Source organism: Narcine bancroftii, chromosome 4, assembly GCF_036971445.1.
Source record: "Narcine bancroftii isolate sNarBan1 chromosome 4, sNarBan1.hap1, whole genome shotgun sequence".
NCBI lineage: Eukaryota > Metazoa > Chordata > Chondrichthyes > Torpediniformes > Narcinidae > Narcine > Narcine bancroftii.
This window is the reverse complement of record NC_091472.1, coordinates 311017760-311040542: the sequence shown is the minus strand read 5'-3', so window position 1 is coordinate 311040542 and position 22783 is coordinate 311017760. Positions and strand designations below refer to the sequence as shown.

At 48.1% G+C, this 22783-nt stretch overlaps 2 protein-coding genes and 2 long non-coding RNA genes across 6 annotated transcripts in view; 2 read left to right on the top strand and 2 right to left on the bottom strand.

The window, feature by feature from the left end:
• Positions 1-11704, top strand: part of LOC138762250 (uncharacterized) — a 36416-nt gene extending 24712 nt beyond the window's left edge. For all 3 annotated transcript variants that reach the window (XR_011356858.1, XR_011356856.1, XR_011356857.1), the window contains exons 3-4: positions 1597-1698; positions 11511-11704. This is a non-coding gene — a long non-coding RNA (uncharacterized lncRNA). The remainder of the gene's footprint in view (positions 1-1596; positions 1699-11510) is intronic.
• eaf2 (ELL associated factor 2) overlaps positions 1-15310 on the bottom strand; it is a 62917-nt gene extending 47607 nt beyond the window's left edge. Inside the window, exon 1 of the mRNA XM_069935912.1 lies at positions 15006-15310. Within this exon, the coding sequence (XP_069792013.1) occupies positions 15006-15111 (106 nt within the window). The 5' untranslated portion in view covers positions 15112-15310. The remainder of the gene's footprint in view (positions 1-15005) is intronic.
• LOC138762251 (uncharacterized) lies at positions 1954-14101 on the bottom strand. The gene is made up of 3 exons (XR_011356859.1): positions 13995-14101; positions 3801-4222; positions 1954-2083 (listed from the first exon to the last, which is right to left on the bottom strand). It is a non-coding gene; the product is annotated as an uncharacterized lncRNA (long non-coding RNA).
• A 4099-nt stretch (positions 15311-19409) lies between the features above and the next one.
• The window catches only part of LOC138762246 (IQ calmodulin-binding motif-containing protein 1-like), an 81888-nt gene continuing 78514 nt past the window's right edge, over positions 19410-22783 (top strand). The window contains exon 1 of the mRNA XM_069935910.1: positions 19410-19504. Within this exon, the coding sequence (XP_069792011.1) occupies positions 19458-19504 (47 nt within the window). The 5' untranslated portion in view covers positions 19410-19457. The remainder of the gene's footprint in view (positions 19505-22783) is intronic.

The window sequence follows — 22783 nt, the reverse complement described above, 5'->3', positions numbered from 1 at the left end:
TCTCTTTTCTGAGCACATGTCTTCACCTGTCCTAATAAGGACCTCACATTCACCAAGGCCACTCTCCCTGGTGAGCAATGAAACAAAGTATTCATTTAAAACCTCCCCTATTTCCAGCCACATGTTCCCCCTTTAACCTCAAGCAGCCCGACCCTCATTAGTTATACTTCAGTTCTTCATGAAAATGTAGAACACCTTAATCCTACTTACCAAGGCCTTCTCGTGCCCCCTTCTTGGCTACCATACATGATACATTAGGAATCCCTCTTGGACACCTTAAATTCTGCACCACCTGAACCTTTTGCACTCAAGTGGTGGTGTCAGTCAATATTAGGGAAGTTAAAAGACTCCATAACCACAACCCTGTTATTTTACACCTTTCCAAAATCTGCCTGCTTATCTGTTCCTCAGTGTTCCAGTGACTATTTGGGGGCTTAATGAATACTCTCAATAGTGTGATCACTCCTTTCCTGTTTCTGACTTCCACCCACAAGGTAATGACTCCACAACAGTGTCCCTTTCTGCAGCTGTGATTACTCTCCCTGATTATCAATGCATTTCTCCCTACCTTTTACTTTCCTCCTTTTTGAGACATCTGAAGCCCATCGGCCAAATCTCTGAAATGACCATGTAATCCACCTCCCTGCTTTTAAAACTAAATCCCAAAACAATAAAGAAAAACATTTAATTTGCTTCCTTGATTACCTGTTGCATCTGCAATCTGAGATTTTGCAATTTACGTCAGTGTGGGAACCTAATTGCTATAACATTTCAGCTAAAACCATGCTGGGCACATCCACAGTATCCATGACACTGAGATGCACAGACAGTTTGCGTTAGGGTATTCTGGTAATAGTGTAAATCTAAACTCTTAATTGCAGAACAATAAGGTGATTATGATGGGATAGCCACATAATTAGCTTAAAAAAAAAATCGAAGCAATGTCTAGAAATTCGCAAAGAATGGTATAAAAAGGTGGCCCATGCAATGAACAGCAGCAATAAATTTGGAGAAGATCTCAAATCTCTGACTCAGAGTAACTTGCCACACTGGACCCTGGCTGTGTTCAGTGAGATCAGGAAGTATAGTAAAATCCCAAGCAAGTCTTTATTAGTATTGAGTATATTAGTAAGGCTTCATCTGTAAACTTGGGGGAAGGGGAGTTAATTATGAAGGCAACACGGTTAGAGCAGTGGTTAGTGTAACACTTTTTTTCAATCTTTTGATTGGTGATCTAACAAACCATAGACCGGTGTTTGAATTTAAATGTAAATTTTGTAAACTACAGGAATTACCTAATAATTAATGACTGATTTTTAATTTTTTTTTAATTACTTTACATTTTGCACTGTCTACTCTCTTTTAAACTGTTGATTGTGAGTTCAGATATTTTTAGCTGTCTTATACTTGCACTGCTGATGTGGTTATTGTCAGTACAATTTAATAAACTAATATGTACACTAAGAGGCCTTGTCTCTCTGCAAGATGAACCTGGAAGCTAGACTGTAGCTCTGGACTGCTTTATATAAAAGGTCACCAGGGTGACCCCTGGTGACCTAGTGGTGTAATTACATATCACCACATATTGTATTGCAGGTATACAAGTTCGGCATGAAACAAGTTTGTCTCAGGCAACCGGAAAATTCCCATAGGCGGCATCTGCAATCCCAGTAGGTGTCGGATACTGTGGATTTTATGGTATGACTACAATTAATGGGTTTCCTAATTGTGAAGCATACTGAAATAATGAAATTGGGATTTTTTGTAATCTTTGAGTTATTTTAACTAATTTTGATGTATAAAGAGGCATAGTTATTGTCAAAATCATTGGTTGGTGTGGTTTGTAGTGTGCAATAAGGCTGTATTGGCAATTGTTCTCCCACTTATGTTCCTAGAACCCTTTGATCGTAAAAATCACCTATGCAAGGATGAGGTAGGCAAACTCACTTGTTCTTGCCCTAAATCAACAGCCGTAATAACAATCCCAAACGGCAACAGGAGTTCAAGGTGATTTCCTCCCGCCTCAAGCTGCAATTAAGTAACAATTTGTTCTCGTTCACAGCACCCCAACCAGTCACTATTCCTGGAAACAGAAATCAGATGCTACCTGGTTAAGTTTTACAGAGACCCAAGTTTTTTTTTTCCCTATAATTTCAACACTAGGTGGAACAAAATCTCTCTGCATCTCATGTTCCAGCGCAAAACCTCAGCCAGAGCCTAATTCATTCAGGATTATCAGACTCCATAGCCAAACCTGAAATATCCAACCATCCCTAAAGGCCAAGGAACACAGGCTGGAATTTTTATTTTTTAAAGCACAACATTAAACAGCAAAAACTAGCATCTGATTCTAGTTAGCAAGTACACAGCAACATCAGAATCAGAATTTATTGTCATGAACAAGTCATGAAGTTTGGTGTTTTTGCGGCAATGTCGCTCCAGCAGTCGAGAACAAGTCTGCAGCCAGCAGCGGCCAGGATGGCTCTGAATGTGGGACAGACCTCGGCTCGGAAGCCGACGTTAATTCCACCCCGCAAAGAATGGTGGTTTCTTGGAGCAGGTTCTTAAGCAACAAGGCTGATTTGAACACTGATTCAAACAGAAAACAGTTCAACTGGACCTTGCTCGACTCAGTGTGTTGCTTTCACTCGCTGCAATCAGCGCGACCACCTGGGTAACCACCTCTCCTGCTGCAAATTTGCTGCATGCTAACTGCACATGGACGGCCTGCATATGTCCCTGATGAGGGACATGCTAGCATTGGTAGATGGCCATAAGTCTTACCTGCTTTTTGAACAGATTTTTTGGAGCAAATGCCAGAAGACATCAGCCAAACAAAATGGCAAAACCACCATCAAAATTAGTGCTGCATTATGGCCGAAAGCCCAGCCCTCCCACACCCCAGCAGCGAAGCCTGTAACACCCACACCAAGGGACGACACCACTTCGGAGTCTTGATGGTTTTTTTTTTTTTAAATTATCAAAAGTGGTGTCCAAGGCCCATCACTGCCAACTGCCATGCTCGTTCCAGGGAAATACTAGGACCAGATGTCGCTAGGGCGGCTGGTCACCATGATAGCTTTCTCTACGTTTGGGACAAACATTCTAGGCATATATTTCTGGTGGACATGGGAGCAGAAATCAGTGTCCTACCCCCTCCCCCCACCTAGACCCATGATACCCGATCTAGAAGAACAGGGACGGAACTTGCGACAGTCAACAGCAGTACCATCTGCACCTATGGCTCAAGAACCATCCCCTTGCAGTTCGGGTCCAGCCACTTTACATGGACATTTACACTGCCCACAGTGTCACAGCCATTGCTGGGTGCTGTCTACCTCCGAGCGCACTACCTGCTCATGGATCTGAAGGTGTTGCAGACTTTCTCCCTCAAATGAGACAAGGTTACCGGCCCCACACCTGGACAATATTCGCCAGAGTGTTATCAGAGTTCCCATCTATCATCATAGTGGAGTTTTCCTCAACAGACCCCAAGCGTGATGCACCACATCCCCACTCAGCAACCTCCCTTTCATTCCCGGAACTGTAGGCTACTGCCCAATAAGCTTCGCCTCATGAAAGAGGAATCCAAGAAAATGGAGGAGATGGGGATTTTGCAATGTTCTGACAGCCCGTGGACCTCCCCATTTCATATTGGGTCCAAGTCCGAAGGAGGGTGGAGACCATGCGGCAACTAGAGGAGGCTGAACGACGCCACCACGTCCGATCGCTATCCAGTACCACACATCCAGGACTTTACAACCAACCTGTAGAAGGCACACATCTTTTAAAAGACTGACCTGGTCTGAGGGTATCATCAGATCTAAGTCCACCCAGATGATGTATCCATTTCCCTCTTTGGCCTGTTCGAATTCTTCAGGATGCTGTCCGGGCTGAAAAACGTGGCACAGATGTTCCAGTGCCTGATGGATGTAGTAGGGCGAGATCTGGACTTTCTGTTCATCTACCTGGATGACATATTTAATCGCTCCCACCAGAAACATCTAGCACATCTATGTCTTCTCTGCTGTCGTCTAAACGACTATGAGCTATTACTTTGCCAGCAAAAGTTGAAGCCATCCCCAATTCGCCAGGCCCAGCACTGTTAAAAGCCTGCAGGAATTTGTTGGGATGGTTAACATTTACCACTATTTCCTGGTCTCAGCAACCCGGATCATGCGGCCCTTTTCAGCTTGATGTCTGGCAAGGTCAAAGAGGTCACCTGGACAGAGAAGACAACAGCAGCTTTCAAACAAGCCAAAAACGCACTAGCAAACACCATTCTCCCAGTCACTGTCCCCACTACCCTCACTGTGGATATCTCCAAATAGGAAGTTGACTGCGTGCGCAACCAGCTCATTGAAGGCCAGTGGAAGCCGTTCGCTTTCTTTAGCCAGTACCTACAACCCCCAGAACTTAAGTATAGCACTTTCAACAGGGAGCTCCTAGCTCTGTATCTTGCCATTCAGCGCTTCAAGTATTTCCTAGAAGGAAGGGAGTTCACGGTCTTCACAGGCAACAAGCTCCTCACTTACTCGTTTGCCAAAGTGTCTGACCCATGATCAGCCCACCAACAATGCCACCTGTTGTACATCTCGGAGTTTACCACCATGATCAAGCACATTTCTGGGAAGAACAACTTGATGGCCGATACACTGTCATACACTTCCACCCAATCAGTGCACTCTGTCTCCAGGGATGGATTATGCAGCGTTAGCTGAGGTGCAATGACTGGACAGTGAGATGCCAACGTACTGAACCACAGTCTCAGGACTCCGCCTCAAAGACAAACCCATTGGGCCCAAAGGTAACAAGCTTCTTTGCAACTTGTCCACCGAGCATCCTTGGACCATTTGGAGGCACCAAGTATTCAACGTCTTACACAGTTTAGCCCACTCTTCCATCCAGCAGAATGCAGATAGGTTCGTGAGGCATGGCCTACACAAACAGGTTGGGCACTGGGCCAGGACATGCCCACAATGTCAAACCTCCAAAATCCAGAGGCACGTGATGGCCCCACTGCAACCCTTTCAGCCGACACATAGGAAGTTTGAACATGTCCACATGGACAACATCAGCCCATTGTCGGTTTCGAGAGGAGTAAGATGGACAGGTTCACAAGGTGGCCAGAAGCTGTCCCAATCGCTGATACGGCATGGAGACATGCACCAGAACCCTGATTACCACCTGGGTGGTGTGATAGTACAGATTCTATCACCAATGTGTATATGTACAGATGGTAGTGTAGGATGATTGTGATTGGCTGAGAGTGTAGCCAAACCTACTGGCAGGCCTTAAAGGATTGCTCCTAGCCAGATCAGGTCATTCTGGACTGGTCAACCTACTTGTGATATGCTCCAGTCTTTTAGTTAATAAAAAGCCTTGGTTTGGATCAACAAGTCTTTGGTTCTTTCAACGCACTCTACAATTTTATTAACTAAAATTTTGAAGAGATGGAGTGTATGCTATGGCTGGAACACCTCGACATCGACCCACAGTCAGCTACAGCCTCGAATGACTTTAAGCACTGGGTGAGATGCTTCGAAACATACAGCTCTCTGATCCTGCCATGATAGAGGACAGCCATCGACTACCAATATTGATGACTATGGTGTCCCCGAGAGTCTACCAGAGTGTCCAGGACGCGACCACTTACACCGCAGCCATAAAGGTGCTGAAAGGGCTCTACGAGCGATGGGTGAACAGGGTCTATGCTCGGTACAAACTTGCAACAAGGAGGCAACAACCCGGTGAGTCCTGTAGAGTTTATATTCAGGCACTAAGGGGAATGGACAGGGACTGTGCCTGCACAGACAGACCTGCTGCGGAGACCACATATGATCTCATTCGGGATGCCTGTGTGGCCGGGGTTCGATCGAATGAGGTGAGGCAGCGCCTGCTAGAGCACGGGGGAGAAAACCTAGAGGACGTGATCCAGATCACAGACGATGGAGGCTGCGATCTTAAGTATGGACATGTACTTTCTGGGCTGGACCCCACACTCTGATGTGAGTAGGATGCCCTCCCCCTTCCCTACTACCCCCCGGCACACCGATGGCCTGTCGGCTGCCACTACGCTGCCCAATGCAACCCCAAAATGTTATTTCTGTTGGAGGAACAAGCACAGCAGGTCCCAGTGCCCGGCGAGAAAAGCCAGGTGCCAGAAGTGCCTTAAAAACGGCCACTTTGCTGTAGTCTGTCGCTCCAAAATGACCGCCGTCAAACACAGTGCCTCGTGTAAAGCCCAATCACCAGCCTCCCGTTCAAACACTTCCTCAGAACTCTCATCCAATGAGAGTGTGGGCTCCACCACGCGGCAGCACTTGACGTCACGGGGCAGACGCCGAGCATGCAAGGTACAACCCACCCTCGCCGCAATGACGTTCACCCTACCTCACGAAGCAACATCTGACCAGGCCTCAGCCCCGATCTCAACAGCCGCCACTGTTTGCGTGACGTCATCACACAGGACTCCACTGTCCCAGTTACCAGTCTCTGCCTCAGTAACCCTCGACCAGGACTTCCCCCAGCCCCTCACAAAAGCAATGGAACTGATTAAAGTGCATGGACACTATACCAATTGCTTATTTGACTCGGGGTCAACTGACAGTTTTATCTGCCCAGACCTGGCCACCATTGCGGACTGGCTATTCTTCCCACTGCACAGAGAATTTCATTGGTGACCAGATCGCATTCGACTGGGGTAAAGGAGTATTGCGTGGCGACCCTGAAAGTCCAGGGCATCACGTTCACAGACTTCAAACTATTTGTTCTTCCCCAGTTGTGTGCCCCTGCACTGCTGGGACTGGATTTTCAGTGCCAGTTTCAAACTGTTTCCCTGCACTTTTGGGGGCCTCAAGCTCTACTTTCTGTCTGTAACCACTCCAACCCGGAAGCCACCCACCCTCATGGCCCAGGGCCTCACCTGTAGTCTGTCCACCCTCCGAGTTGCTCCGTCAGCGCTTTTCGCAAACCTCACCCCTGGCTGGATGCCTGTGGCCACCAAAAGCCGGCAATATAGTTTTGAACACAGGAAATTTATAACAAGCGAGGTGCGCAGACTCTGGACGAGGGCATTATCAAACATAGCTCAAATCGCTGGAGGGACCAGGTAGTGGTTGCTAAAAATGGGGAGAAGCCGCGGATAGTGGTTGACTACAGCCAATCAACTGCTTCACGCTTCTGGATCACAAATGGTGTCACGGTCTTCCAGCGGGAAATGGACCGGATGGTGGACCAGAACAGGCTAACTGCTACTTTCCTGTATCTTGACGATGTTACCATCTGCGGCCATGAAACGGAGGATCACGATGCCAACCTTGAGAAATTTTTTCAGACTGCAATTCGGCTGAACTTGACCTACAATTTCGACAAGTGTGTCTTCCGGACCACTCGGCTCGCAATTCTGGGCTGTGTGGTGGAGAACGGGGTGGTCATGCCAGACCCTGACCGCATGTGTCCCCTCATGGACGCCCCCCCCCCCCCCAGAAGGCACTCAGACATTGCTTTTTCTTCTTCTATGCCCAATGGGTTCCACACTATGCCAATGAGGCACGGCCACTCATCAAGACAACCTCCTTCCCCCTGTCAACCGAACCCAGAGCTGCCTTCAACCACATCAAATCGGACATCGCTGCTGCAACGCTGCACACCATCGACGAGTCCATTCCGTTCCAAGTCGAGAGCGATGAGTCCAACTTTGCACTGGCAGCCACTTTGAACCAGGCCGGCCAGCCGGTAGCCTTCTTCTCCAAAACCCTCCAGGATCCTGAGAGCCGACACTCCTCTTGTCGAGAAGGAGGTCCAGGCCATAGTCGAAGCAGTATGTCGTTGGAGACACTACCTCACTGGCAGGCGCTTTACACTGCTGACTGACCAACGTGCGGTCTCCTTCATGTTTAGCAATACCCAGCGAGGTAAGATAAAGAATGACAAAAATCGCCAGGTGGAGAATCGAGCTCTCCACCTTTAATTATGTATCGGCCTGGTAAACTCAACAACCCGCCAGATGCGCTCTCCAGGGGGACTTGCGCCAACATACAACTGGACAGGCTGCAGAGACTCCATAAGGAGCTCGGTCATCCAGGGGTCACTAGGTTCGTGCACTTTGTCAAAGCTCGCAACCTGCCCTACGCAGTCGAGGAAACTTGTTCCATGACCCGAGCCTGCCCGGTGTGCGCTGAGTGCAAGCCCCACTTCCATCCAGAGAACACTCTTGTCATCAAAGCCACCCACCCCTTTGAGCGTCTCAGCGTAGACTTCAAGGGGCCCCTACCGTCGACCAACCGTAACATCTACATCCTTACGGCCATCGACGAGTACTCCCGCTTCCCGTTCACTGTGCCCTGCTCGGACATGACTGCCTCCTCAGTCATATAGGCCCTGCGCAGCATCTCTGGGTACCCCAGTTACATCCACAGTGACGGGGGTCCTCATTTATGAGCTGCGGCAGTACCTTCTGGAGCGTAGTATTGCTTCAAGCAGGACCACCAGTTATAACCCACACAGTAATGGGCAAGTTGAAAGAGAGAATGCCACCATCTGGAAAGCGGTTACGCTTGCCCTCCAATCCAAAGGTCTCCTCACCTCTCGCTGGCAGGATGTGCTCACTAGTGCCCTACACTCCATCCGCTCCCTCCTATGCACCGCGACCAAGGATGTTCTCTTTCCCGAGGAAATTCGAATCGGGAACGACCATACCGGCATGGCTCACGGTTCCAGGTCCAGTCCTCTCACGACACCACGTCCGGTACTCAAAGAATGACCCCTTGGTTGACCAAGTGACTCTGCTCCATGCGAACTTCCATTATGCCTACATTGAGTACCCAGGCAGGTGGGAGGACACAGTCTCGGTAAGGGATCTAGCCCAAGCTGGATCTGGTGCAGCAGTGCCTTTAACCCAACCGCTCCCTATTCCTTCTCCCCCAGGTCATGTGCTTGAACAGAGGGACCAGCACCACCCCACCAGCTCAGGCCAGACTGTTGACAACGCCATTGGGGAATTGAGCGAAGTAGTGGCCGCATCCTACAAGCATGCCAGCGACACAACTCCGGCAACCCCAATCCCGGCACCACGGTGGTCACGCTGGATGGTCAGGCCCCCTGACCAGTACAGCCCCTAACCTTCATCCACCCCGGGGTCAGTTCTCAAAGAGGGGTGAATGTGATAGTACAGATTCTATCACCAATGTGTAATATGTATACAGATTGTAGTGTAGGATGACTGATTGGCTGAGAGCATAGCCATGCCTACTGGCAGGTCTTAAAGGATTGCTCCTAGCCAGACCAGGTCATTCTGGACTGGTCGACCTACTTGTGATATGCTCTAGTCTTTTAGTTAATAAAAGTCTTGGTTTGGATCAACAAGTCTTTGGTTCTTTCGACGCGCTCTACAGGTGGCATGGTTTGGACTCCCAGCCCACGTCATTTCGGACACGGGTGTGCAGTTCACATTGGCTTTGTGGTCAGCCCAACGACTGCTTACCACCTGCAGTCCAATGGTCTGGTGGAATGTTTGCAGAAGTACTTGAAGTCAGCTCTAGGACACGCCTCTGAGGGTTAGACTGGGTGGACAAACTCCTGAGTGCTGCTTGGCATCTGCATGGCACCCTCATCTGGCCACATCATCATCAACTGATCTGGTTAACGTTGCCCCCACTCACAGTTCCCAGTTTGTGCCAGCACCCCGTGGCCAGGAGGGCACACGTATGGCAATATTATCTAAACTCCAGGAGCAGCTTGGAACACTTGGCCAAGACCCGACGTCCCACCACGGAACAACACCTTCCTTCGAGCCCAAGCACCTGCCACAGAGTATGTTTCATTCACCGAGGCGCATACAGACCACCCCTGCAGCATCCATATGAAGGACCCTACAAAATGGTGCACCATAATGGGATGACCTGCGTTCTTGACATCGGTAGTCATGAAGAAACTTTTACCATTGACCATCTCAAACCGGCACATCTCAACCTTGAATGCCCAGATGCGGTGCCACCCCCATGACGACTAGGCTGGCCACCTAAAAAAAAAACTAACAGTATGCAGGCTGTGGACTCTGAATCTCCTATTGCTTGTTCTTGGGTTGGGGGTGGTCAAGTGGTGGCTCACCCACGCAGCAAGCAAACTGGCTGCAGCAATAACAGGCAGGTCCACAGCCAGCAGTCACCGGGAGGGCGATGAGTGTGTGGCAGACCTCAGCCTGGAAGCCGACATCACTTCCTCCCCACAAAGCCGGGGGGCTGCTGGGAGCACAAATATTCTTACCATATTACTACATTAAAAAATAAAAGTGCATGAAAAATAAGGCAGTGTCTTTGGTTCATTGATTATTCCAGAATCTGATGGCAGCAGGGCCACTGAGTGCTTGTCTTTGGGCTCCTGTACCTTCCCCTCTGCCCCCCGAAGGTAGCAGAGTGAAGAGGGCATGGCCTAGGTGGTGGGGGTCTTTGAGGATAGAGGCTACTTTAAAACACCGCCTCATGTAGGTCTTTGATGGAGTAGTCTGGTGCCTGTGATGTCGCAGGCCGAGCTAACAACTCTCTGGAGTTTATTCTTGTCCTGCGGTTTGGCGCCTCCCTACCAGGCAGTGATGCAACTAGCCAGAATCCTCTCCATGGTCCACCCGTAGAAGTTCACAAGAATCTTCGGTGACATACCATATCTCCTCTTACACTTCAGAGTATAGCTGCTGGTGAGATGGGAGCCAATAGCCTTGCCTTCCTAAAACTCCTTAGGAGGGCAAGGCTGTGTTTGACTAATGTGGTGACATGTGGGTCCAGGATAGGCCGCCTGTTATGTGCAAGCCAAGGAACTTTGTGCTCTCAACTCTCTCCATGACAGAGCCATTGATATGTAATAGAGTGGTCAGCCTTCATCCTCCTGAAGTACACAATCATCTCCTTTATCTTGTCCATGTTCAAACTCAGGTCATTATTCTTGTACCATTATACAAGCCTCAACCTTTGCAGGGAGAATCAATGGGTTGAATAGCCCATTTCTGCTCCTATATCTTGTGCTTTCTCTATCTCAGCTGACTCATTATTGTAGCTAATTTGGGCCAACTAACGTACCATCCGCAAACTTTACAGTTCCGTTTGAATCCAATATGGCAGTGCAGTCATGATGAGTCCAAGACAATCCTAGAGTGCAACACCAGTTCCTCAGATCTCTCCCTCACCCCCAATACCCCTTATCGTAAACCTGCTTTCTGTAGTTTTTAATACCTCTGCTTGGGGAGAAAGCTTACCCATCTATCCCATTTATGCCCCTTATCTTGTATGATCCTATCAAATCCCAAAACCTTATCCTGTATACCAAGAAAATGCACCCTTATCATCTGTGTTGCCTATTTCAAGAATCCTCAGACATATACCAAGGTCATTTTGCTCCTCAGTACTCTTCAGGGCCCAAATATTTGTGCTTTTTCTCCCCTCCCTGACCAACCCTCACAAAAATGCACTGCTTCATGGATATCAAGATTAAATTGCATCTCCCTTTTTTCTGCCCAGGCTTGGAAATCTATCGCCATTCCTTCCTCATCATTGGATTGAAATATAATCCAACAGTTCTACAGGATCAACCATCACAAGGTTTGCAGCAATTCAAGGCTGCAGTGCACCACCACCTTTGCCTCAAAGAAAATTAGAGAATGGAAATAAATGTTGGCCCTGTAAGCTACACCCACATGCTGTAAATGAGTAAATAAATGAAATATACTGCGAAGAGTGCCTCAGACCAGTAAAATCCACAAGATTACCCTGGAAAATTCTCCACCTTCCAAATCAACAATACAGGAAACTTTGTTTCCTGTATTCAGCTAAAATTGGTGAAATGCAAATAAAACCTGGGGTAAAGAGTTTTTGCGGGGATGATGAAACTGCCAGATGGACAAACCTGTTTCACCATTTTACTTCATATTTTTTTAAATTTAGACATATAGCACGGCAACAGGCCTATACCGTCCAATTATACCCAATTAACCCACAACCCTTGTACATTTTTGGAGGAAACTGGAGCACCTGGAGGAAACTCACGCAGACACAGAGAGAACATAAAATCCTTACAGACAGCACTAGATTCACATCCCTGTAACAGCGTTAGACTAACCGCACCACCTCAAGTATTCATAATAGCTAAATCTTCATTCTATTTGTGAATGAAGATGAAGACTGTGTGGTTAACCCTACATGACAATCGCAACTATGCAATCTGCAGGCTGTTTACAGTAGCATTTTCCATTCGTCTTCCCCCTCACATCAAATCAAGCACATTTATAGTATCATCCAATTGTAAAAGTACAATGAAACAGTGTTCTCTGGTCCTCAGTGTAAAACACTGCAAATGCACATACAGACATATCATACAAGCATGAGGACAGTACAAAGATTAAATATTATTGTTAAATAAATAGTAGTCACGGAGGGCTTGTATGAGTAGTTTGAACAAAAACTAAATGAACCCTTCCAGTCATTACGCACAGAAACCGTCCCTTCAGCCCAATGAGTTTAACCCACTACTAATCTTTTCTCCCCCCAAAATCTTACATTCTCATCAACTCTCCCAACTCCCACCACCCCATCCCATCCCCTTTACCAAGTTTTATCGCCAACCTACACACCAGGAGACTATTTACCTACCCTTGGTGAGAGGCAGAGAAGCAAAGCTAATTAATTTCATTTTGGAGTAAACAATTATTTTAACAAAAAAAATGAACAGTCAAGAATACCCAAGGCAACAAAATTAAAGAGTAAATACTCCAATTATCTGTCACTCCTTAATCCAAGGCATCAAGACTTGACTCCAATATATCCACAGTGGTTCCAGCCTGCCAGAGATGAAGATAAAGCTTGAAACTGCTCAGTCGTCAAGTCCAAAGCGAGAAAGCATGGAACAGCCCATGTCAACATTCTGGGCGAGTCCCAATTGCCTCTATTTTGCTCTTCTGATATGTTGGATCCAGTTACATCCAACATTTTAATTATTTGAACAATATTTACAGAAAATAAAAGTTAACAATCCAGAGGATGAGTCCCCGTGGCTTCAGTAACCAGAGGGAAACCCCACGTAGACATGGGGAGAACGTACAAACTCAGTGTGAGATTTGAACCCTGGTCCTAATCGCTGGCGCTGTAAGACGTTGCTCTAACTGCTACAACCGTGCTGCCCAGACATGCAGTTTTTAATTCTTTCTTAATTAATCCTCATTCATCTAGTTTCCTGATTTTCATTCTGACATGTAAACCAGTCCAAGCCTTTCAGTGGCTTGTCTTTTAATCAGTATATTGGGAATTTATTTAATTCGAGTAGCAAATACTCCAACAAGACAGGAGTGCTGTGCAAGCTGGGTTGAAGCAATAAATCCAACTTTTATGCATTTGTAAAGATGCAAAGGCTGGGTATTGTAGCAGTAACCTAACCAACATTCATCCTTCAACCTACGTCATTAAAAACTTGGACCCAATCACCATCCCGCAGCTGGGTATGAAATATGCAGAGTGAAAACTTGATACCTCATTGCCAAAGAGAATACATTACAAGTCAACCAACTTCTGAGTAGCAATTTGCAAAGTTTGAATTCGTGAAAAGCACCATAGAATTATCCATTTCTATCCCAACCAATTCACCCTCCTCTCCATACAAGCCACAGTACCTAATCCATGAGTACCTAACCCATGACCACCTAAGTATACATTACCTCTGTCACAGAATCCCCAAAGCCCCTCACGCCCTCATCCCCTCCAGAGCTCTTGGTGCCCATGAACTTCCAGAGGACCTGCCAACCCCTCCTCAGCCTCTGGCACCCACCTCCTACCCCCACCACAGCCACTGGTACCTGCCAGTCGCCTCCTCACTGGAGCTACTGGCACCCAATACCACTCCAGCGCCCCTAGTGCCTGCCTTCCCATCATCCCCAGAGCTCATAACGCCACCCTTCCTTCCCAAAAGTCACTGGTGCCCCCCTCCAACCCCCCAGCTGAGACACTGGTACCCACCTCCCCATTATCAACTCCAGAAGCCCTGGCATCAATCCAAAGACCCTGGTGTCCACCACCCAGCAGACCTCCTCGCCAGCCTCCCCCCATAGCTCCCTACCTCCTGCCTATACCCTCTCCCCCACGTCGCCAACCCCCCCTTCCCCCCAGGTCACAAACCCCCCCCAGGTCACAAACCCCCCCCCCAGGTCACAAACCCCCCCCCCAGGTCACAAACCCCCCCCCCAGGTCACAAACCCCCCCCCAGGTCACAAACCCCCCCCCCAGGTCACAAACCCCCCCCCCAGGTCACAAACCCCCCCCCCAGGTCACAAACCCCCCCCCACGTCACAAACCCCCCCCCACGTCACAAACCCCCCCCCACGTCACAAACCCCCCCCCACGTCACAAACCCCCCCCCACGTCACAAACCCCCCCCCACGTCACAAACCCCCCCCCACGTCACAAACCCCCCCCACGTCACAAACCCCCCCCACGTCACAAACCCCCCCCACGTCACAAACCCCCCCCACGTCACAAACCCCCCCCACGTCACAAACCCCCCCCACGTCACAAACCCCCCCCACGTCACAAACCCCCCCCACGTCACAACCCCCCCCACGTCACAAACCCCCCCCACGTCTCAAACCCCCCCCACGTCTCAAACCCCCCCCACGTCTCAAACCCCCCCCACGTCTCAAACCCCCCCACGTCTCAAACCCCCCCCACGTCACAAACCCCCCCCACGTCACAAACCCCCCCCACGTCACAAACCCCCCCCACGTCTCAAACCCCCCCCACGTCTCAAACCCCCCCCACGTCTCAAACCCCCCCCCCACATCACAAACCCCCCTCCCACATCACAACCCCTCAACGCATCCCAGCCCTTCCTCCTCCTCCTCCTCCTCCTCCTCCTCAACGCCCCCGACCTCCTCCCTCCCTGGTCCCCTCGCCCACCGCCCCCCCCCAGACCTCGCCCCCTTCTCTCCGCCTAGTCCCCGACCCGGCGCGGGGGCGACGGCTGCCACTCACAGCGGATGGTGTGGAAGCCGCACCGAGCTTGCTTGTCAAAGCTGCCGCCCAACTTTAAGACGTGCTCCTTGCTGTCGAACTGTGGGAGCGCTCCGCCACTCATCATCCCTTGCTCCGGGACCTGCCACCTCCCCGGCGCCACTCAACGAAACTTCCCAGCTCTGGGGCGAGAAGAGAATAGCTGCCCCGCCCCCCGCGTTTTAATTGGAGAATGAGACGGGGCGGTTGATCATCCCGCTTCCTGATTGGTGGTTCCTGCTGTCCATCAGGGCACGGTTGTCAGCCTGCGCTGGAGATTTGGATAATCACGCTTCTGACGCGTGTGTCTGTGACGTCAGCAGGAGGCCGGGGGCGGAGTCCGTGGGAGCCACGCCCCCGGGTCCCAGTCATGCTTGAAGACGGAAGTGCTGTGGTTGCAGTTAAGGCTGCTGGAGGAGCTCAGCCGGTCTTTCATTGTCCTTAGGAGACAAAGATATATGGCTGACATTTGGGGCCTGAGCCCTTCTTCAAGGAATAAAGCAGAATGGGCAAAAAACAAAAGGAAATCTCAGAATACAGAGAGTGGTGGCTTGGCAAATTTGATATGGGGAGAGGTGTGAAAGGAGACAGGGGAAAGGGGAGAGAGACAAAGCTGGGAGAGGGCAATGGGGAAAGAAGTCCATCCGGTTGGGACGATGCCCAGTTGGAAGATGGGGTGTTGTTCCTCAATCTCAGTCAGGCAGTGCACCAGACCTTGGACAGCTGTGTCTGTTATATATAGAGAATTTAGGTTAAAATGGCTTAAGTTAAAATGTGATGATTAATCATAAAAAGGGAAGCCAGAACGGACAGGGAGCTTACTAGCAGCCAAGGACAAAAGGTTCAGCTGGATATGTTTTTTTAAACCTATCTTTCCATGGTCATAGTGAGAGACATGCAGGAGACAAAAGATTGATAAGAAGGGTGAGAAACAGAATTTAGTGTATGTAGAGTTCGCAGCGTACGTAACGAACGTGATAATTAAAAATGCAGTTGTACTTAGAATGCTTTTGCAATACTAACCAATTAAAACAGTATTAATAAGTAGGGGAAGGGCAAACAACAAGGGTATAAAAATCAATGCACTGTATGTATCGGGGCTTAACTGGTGAGAAGCCAGTTGAGTCCAACTCTGCAGACTTGTAAATAAAGCTTGTCGTGTCATCAGTTTTAAAGAGACTCATGTGTGAGAAGTTTTATTTCTGACAGTGTCGACAAGGCAATGGGATGGAGAATTGAAATGGGTGGCCACTGGGTGATCCACACGTTCGCGGCAGACAGAGCCGAGGGGCTCAACAAAGCGTCCGCCCAGTCTTGCCCAACGGGTCGTGCAGCATCAGAATTGTGGTGTGTCAGAAGTACAAATTCTCACACATGAGTCTCTTTAAAATTGGTGACACGACAAGCTTTATTTACAAGTCTGCAGAGTTGGACTCAACTGGCTTCTCGCCAAGTCAAGCCCCGATACATACAGTGCATTGATTTTTATACCTTTTTTGCTTGTCCTTCCCCTCCTCTTTAACACTGTTTTAATTGGTTAGTTTGTGCAAAATCATTCTAAGTACCCTTACATTCGTAATTATCATGTTAGTTACGTACACTACGAACTCTGCACACACTAAATTCTGTTTTTCACTCTTTTATCAATCTTTGGCTCCTACATGTCTCTTTGTGACCATGAAAGATCTCTGTTTGTTATAACATTGTCCAGCTGAACTTTTATGGTAAGCTCCCTGTCTATTCTGGCTTCCCCTTTTATGATTAATCATCACATTTTAACTTAAGCCCTTTTTAACCTAAATTCTCTATCTATAACATGGTGGCTCGGTTGGCGCAATGCCTTTACAGCACCAGTGATCGGGACCGGGGTTCGAATCCCATGCTGTTCGTTTGTCCTTGTCCTGCTTTAAGGACGTTCTACCCATGTCTGCATGGGTTTTCCACTGTTCGAAATGAGAGTAAAAGTTAATTGGGTGTAAGTTGGGCGGCATGGACTCGTGGTCAAAAATGGCCTGTTACTGTGCTGTATGTCTAAATTTAAATTTAATTAGAATTTATCGGCATGAACAAGTCACAAAATTTGTTGTTTTGCGACAGATTCACAGTGCAAACATTTATATAAACAACCTTACAAAATAAATTTTAAAAGTGCATGAAAAGTCAAACCCCCCCAGGGTCTTTGGTTCGTCAATCATTCGGGAATCTGATGGCAGCAGGAAAGAAGCTGACATGCTGCTGAGTGCTTGTCTTTAGGCTCCTGAACCTTTTTTTCAATGGTAGCAGAGGGAAGAGCACATTGAAATGCTGGAGGGACTTAGCCAGTCTTTCAGCATCCATAGGAGACAAAGATATATTGCGGACATTTTGGGTCCCAGAAGGGCTCAGGCCCGAAATGTCGGCAATATTTCTTTGTCTGCTATGGACATTAAAAGACCGGTTGAGTTCCTCCAGCATTTTTACTACCATCACAGTGTGTTCTGCTGAGTGAAGAGGGCATGCATTGACTGAGTTGTGGGGGTCCTTGAGAATAGAACTGTTTTCTTAAAGCACCACCTCTTGTAAATGGTCTCGATGGAGTAGTCTGGTGCCCTTGATATCACAGGCTGAGTGAACATCCCTCGAGTTTTTTTTCATCTTGTCCCATGCGTTGGCATCTCCAAATCAGATAGTAATGCAATCACCCAGAATGCTCTCCACGGTAGACAGAGAGGTTTTTGTAGAGACTTCAGTGATGTACCGAATCTCCTCAAATTCCTCACAAAGTATAGCCACTGACAAACCTTCTTCAAGACTGCATCAACATGGAGGCTCCAAGACAAATCGTTGGAGATGTTAACACACAGAGATTTGAAGTTCTTGACCCTCTCCACTACAAAGCTCTCGATGAGAATTGGTTCGTGTTCTCCTGAAGTCCACAATCATCTTGGTTTTACTAAAGTTGAGTGCAAACTTGTTGGTGTGGCACCACTCAACATGTTGATCTATCTTCCTCCTGTCCGCTTCATCACTGCCATTTGTGATTCTATTGACAACCGTGATGTCATTGGCAAATTTGTAGCTAGCATTGGAGTTGTGCGTGGACACACAGTCATAGGTGTATAGTGTGTGAAGTTTTAAGTCACCTAATTACAGGAAAGATATCAATGAGAAATGCCATAGGTTCTGTGTGAATCGTAAGGGATTGCTTAAGGTGGTATGTGGGTAGAAAGAAAAAGTTTGAAAACCACTGTTTTAATCAAACCTAATTGACTCGTTATGTGCACAGTTTCAGAACTCCAAAGGAAATGGGCCAATGACAATTTTTCTCAAGCCAAATATTTCAGTAAAAATTGGGTCAAAATCAATGATTCTCAACTTTCCCTTCCCACTCCCATCCCATCTCTAACTAATCACAGAGCACTTATAGCATAGGGAATACTTAAAGTGGGATGTGAGTGGAAAAAAGGTTACAAACCACTGCAATAGACTTATCCAGCACAGGAAACACAGGCTCTTTGACTCAATCAAAGTGCCAAGTCAAATGACCTGTTTGCCCCGGCCCTATTAGATATTAAGGGTAGGTGACCAAGTTCACTTTTGTTGGAGTTGATGAATACTTGACACTTGTGTGGCGTGATTGATGCTTGTTTCCTTGGTGCACGTGTGCTCAGAGATCTGAAACGCGATTTCAATAGTTCTGATCCAACATCGCTGGCCTCGGCGTCTCACCTTGCAGATTAGTTTACTCTTAAGCAGAGAAACAGGAATCCCCCACCATTTAGAACGATGGTTGAAAGGGTGCGGAGAAGGTTTACTCGGACTTCAGGAAGTGAGAACAGATTAGGTGGAGCGTGGAGAGATTTGATAGAGGTATGGAATTAAATCAGATCTTCTTCTTTGGCTTGGCTTCGCGGACGAAGATTTATGGAGGGGGTAAAAAGTCCACGTCAGCTGCAGGCTCGTTGGTGGCTGACCAGTCCGATGCGGGACAGGCAGACGCGGTGGCAGGGGAAAATTGGTGGGTTGGGTGTTGGGTTTTTCCTCCTTTGCCTTTTGTCCGATCACAGAGTTAAAAATATTGTGAGATAGGTTAATTCAGTTATGAATGGATAATTTTAAAAGTTGCCTGCTACAAGAGAAAGAACAAATTGAATGGGAAAGGCAGGAGTGCAATACAAAACTTAAAGCTCACACTAGGACTTTGTTAATGGTTTTAAAAGGTCATTATAACAATAACCAGTGGGGAAATTATCTCAGCTTCTCGACTTTTAACAAAGTAATCTTTACATTTGCTGAAAGGGTGGAAATTTATGGGACTGGAGTTCCTAATGCTTATTAATTAATTGGGCATGTATCATTAAAACGCTGGCTTTGGAGCTCTGTGTCGAAAGTGCCGCTGCGGAGCAGGGGACACCGTTGCCATGGCTACCCCACGCCACTGCGGCCTAGTCGGCCATGGCGGGCCGCCGCGCCGCGGGGTCGGGAGCTGGACGAGCCAAGCGGTAAGCCCCGGATGACGTTTGAGGCGGGGCGGGGCGGGGGTGGGGGGGGACGCGTATTTTTTTCTTGGCGGCGAGGCCTCCGCGGGAGCGGGGAAAGGAAGCCGCGTGGGACCTCCCTCGGGCCTAGAGGGGCCCAGTCGACCCCGGCCTGGGGCCTTCACACCCAATGTTGTTGTTAAACAACAACCACAAAAAAAAATCGGGCCGCCTATGAGGGGGCTGAGGTCTCCTCGTGATGATCTTGGCCTGGCCCCAGGAGGTCTGGAGGGTGGCACATGTGGTCATGGGGAGAATCCTGGCAATGGTCAAGGCTGAAATCAGGTGGGGACAGAATTTGGAGAAGCGTAGATTCATTTAGGGGGACTCATCCCGGGCTTTGTCCATCGTCACCGGATTGGACGAGTGCAACCTGACGGAACGGCGTTCTCGGTGCCAAGCGCGCAGCCACGCCACCAGGCGTAGCGTGCGTACGGACAAACCGGACCTATTCAGGGCAAGATTTCCTGTTTGCCGCGAAGATAACTTTCTTCCTTTATCTGCCCCTGCCCTCCACAGTCACTTCGCACAGGAAGTTCACACTCCCAAGTTTTATTCAAGGTGACTTGGTTTGACCGTGTCGTACCCCCATTTCAGGGCGCCGTGCCGTTTGGGACATGTGGTCTCGCAGGTGTTTGATAGTGTGAGAAACAGAAGTACCTTCACAGAATTTGCTCGAGACAAAAAGAACTTTTATTATACTATTACAACAGTGCCGTAGGTGGTGCCGGTAGAGGACCCATGATTCGGAGCCGAACAGGAGTGTGGGGATGACGACGGCTCTTTGTGAGGTTTTTCAGTTGTTTTTCCAGACTCTTTTGTGTAGTCTTCCAAAGGCGCTATTTGCCTTGGCGAGTCTGTTCTCGTCACCTACGGCTCCTAGAACGCTTCCACCAGCGTTGTCTCCGCTCCATCCTCAACATTCATTGGAGCTCTTTCATCCCTAACGTCGAAGTACTCGAGATGGCAGAGGTTGACAGCATCGAGTCCACGCTGCTGAAGATCCAGCTGCGCTGGGTGGGTCACGTCTCCAGAATGGAGGACCGTCGCCTTCCCAAGATTGTGTTATATGGCGAGCTCTCCACTGGCCACCGTGACAGAGGTGCACCAAAGAAAAGGTACAAGGACTGCCTAAAGAAATCTCTTGGTGCCTGCCACATTGACCACCGCCAGTGGGCTGATATCACCTCAAACCGTGCATCTTGGCGCCTCACAGTTCGGCGGGCAGCAACCTCCTTTGAAGAAGACCGCAGAGCCCACCTCACTAACAAAAGGCAAAGGAGGAAAAACCCAACACCCAATCCCAACCAATCAATTTTCCCCTGCAACCGTGTCTGCCTGTCCCGCATCGGACTTGTCAGCCACAAACGAGCCTGCAGCTGACGTGGACATTTACCCCCTCCATAAATCTTCGTCCGCGAAGCCAAGCCAAAGAAGAAGACAACAGTGCAAAGTTGGGTGCTTCCCCTTACCCTGGGAATACACACAGATACTGAGGCTGACCCATCTTTTATGCATTTAATTTCAGTACAGAGATACCTTCCCCCTAACATTCTTCTGCCTCCTGGATTGGTTTAGCATTAGATAATTCTGCCCACGTGGATTCTAACTTCTTATCAGTTTATGTGCCTTCCTGCAAACTTGTTAGCCAGGAAATATCATGTCCTTGTTCTTTACTCATTAATCAATCCCCAAGACTTGCTAAAGCTATCTACTTGTTATCCTGTTTTGAAGATCCTTATTTTATTATACTTTTATGACCCTTCCTCCCATTCCAGCATCCCTTCACCCTGATTTAACCCATAATACTTCATTTTTAATGAGCACTTGCTTGACTCCTCACATTCCAGCATCCCTTCACCTTAAGTTAACCCATAATACTTCATTTCTAATGAGCACTTGCTTGACTCCTCACATTCCAGTATCCCTTACAATAGGTTTAATTGCTTCATTTGGGGCAGGGTATAAGAGAGCTGGGCTGGCTTCCAAGCTTTTGATCACCTTTGGAATCTGGGGTGGCCATTTTCTACACGAGGACCAGAACTGGGCCAATGAATGTCAAAGAAGCTGTTATGAGGCTGAAAAACATGAATAAAGCAGTAGGAGACATTGCCCAAACCTCAGGATTACCAAAATGAACCGTTTTGGAACATCATGTTCCAGAAGTGGAAGTAGTTGCAAAGGGATTGGTATTCCAAGGAAGACCTCCGCGGCTGATGACAGAATTCTCATCGTGATGAAGAAAAATCCCCAAATCGGTCTGAAAGATCAGAAACCAGGAGGCAGGTGTGAAGGTATCGATGACTACTGTCCGCAGAAGACTTCATGAGCAGAAATACGGAGGCTGCACTGCACAAAGGTTAGAGGTGTTGTGGCTAGTGCAGAGGGTTGTGGTAGGCTACAGAGGGATATAGATAAAAGATGCAGAGTTGCGTGGAGAAGTGGCAAGTGGAGTTCAGTCAAGAAAAATGTGAATGTGACACACTTTGGAAGGTTAAACCTGAAGGTGGAATAAAAGGTTCATAGCATTATTCTTATCAGTGTGGAGGAACAGAAGGATCATGGGGTCCAAGACCATTGATCCTTACAAGTTGCTGCACTAGATGATAGTATGGTTAAGAAGGTGTATGGTGTGTTGGCATTCATTCGTCGGGGGATTAAGATTAAGAGTCACAAGGTAATGTTGCAGCTTTATAAAAATACTAAGATCATACTTACAGTATTGTCTTCAGGTCAGGTCACCTTATTATGAAGGATGGGGAAGCTTCAGCAATGGTGTGGAGGAGATTTACCAGAATGCTGCCTGGATTAGACAACATGTCTTGTGAGGAAAGGTTGATCAGGCTAGGAGTTTGCTCTGAAGCAAAGACATGATTTAATAGAGGTGCATAATACTATGAGGAGCATAATGGACAGCTACCACCTTTTCTCAGTGACGATGGCTAATCAAGAGCACATCTGTTTCAGGTGAGTGGAGGAAAGTTTAGCAGAGATGTCAAACGTGTTCATTTTTTTGGGTGCCTGGAATGCACTGCCATGGGTTGTGGTTGAGGCTGATACAATAGAGCCATTTATAAGACTCATAAGGCCATTTCACGTCGGATCTCCATCTTGAAACTGGCTACGGAGTGGATGGAAAAATAGGAACTTGCCTTTCAGACAGCAGCCCTAAAAAGCTGCTCCAGCATCCCATTCACATCCAGGGGTGCCTCATAGTGCCCCTTGGATCTAATGGAGGCGGGG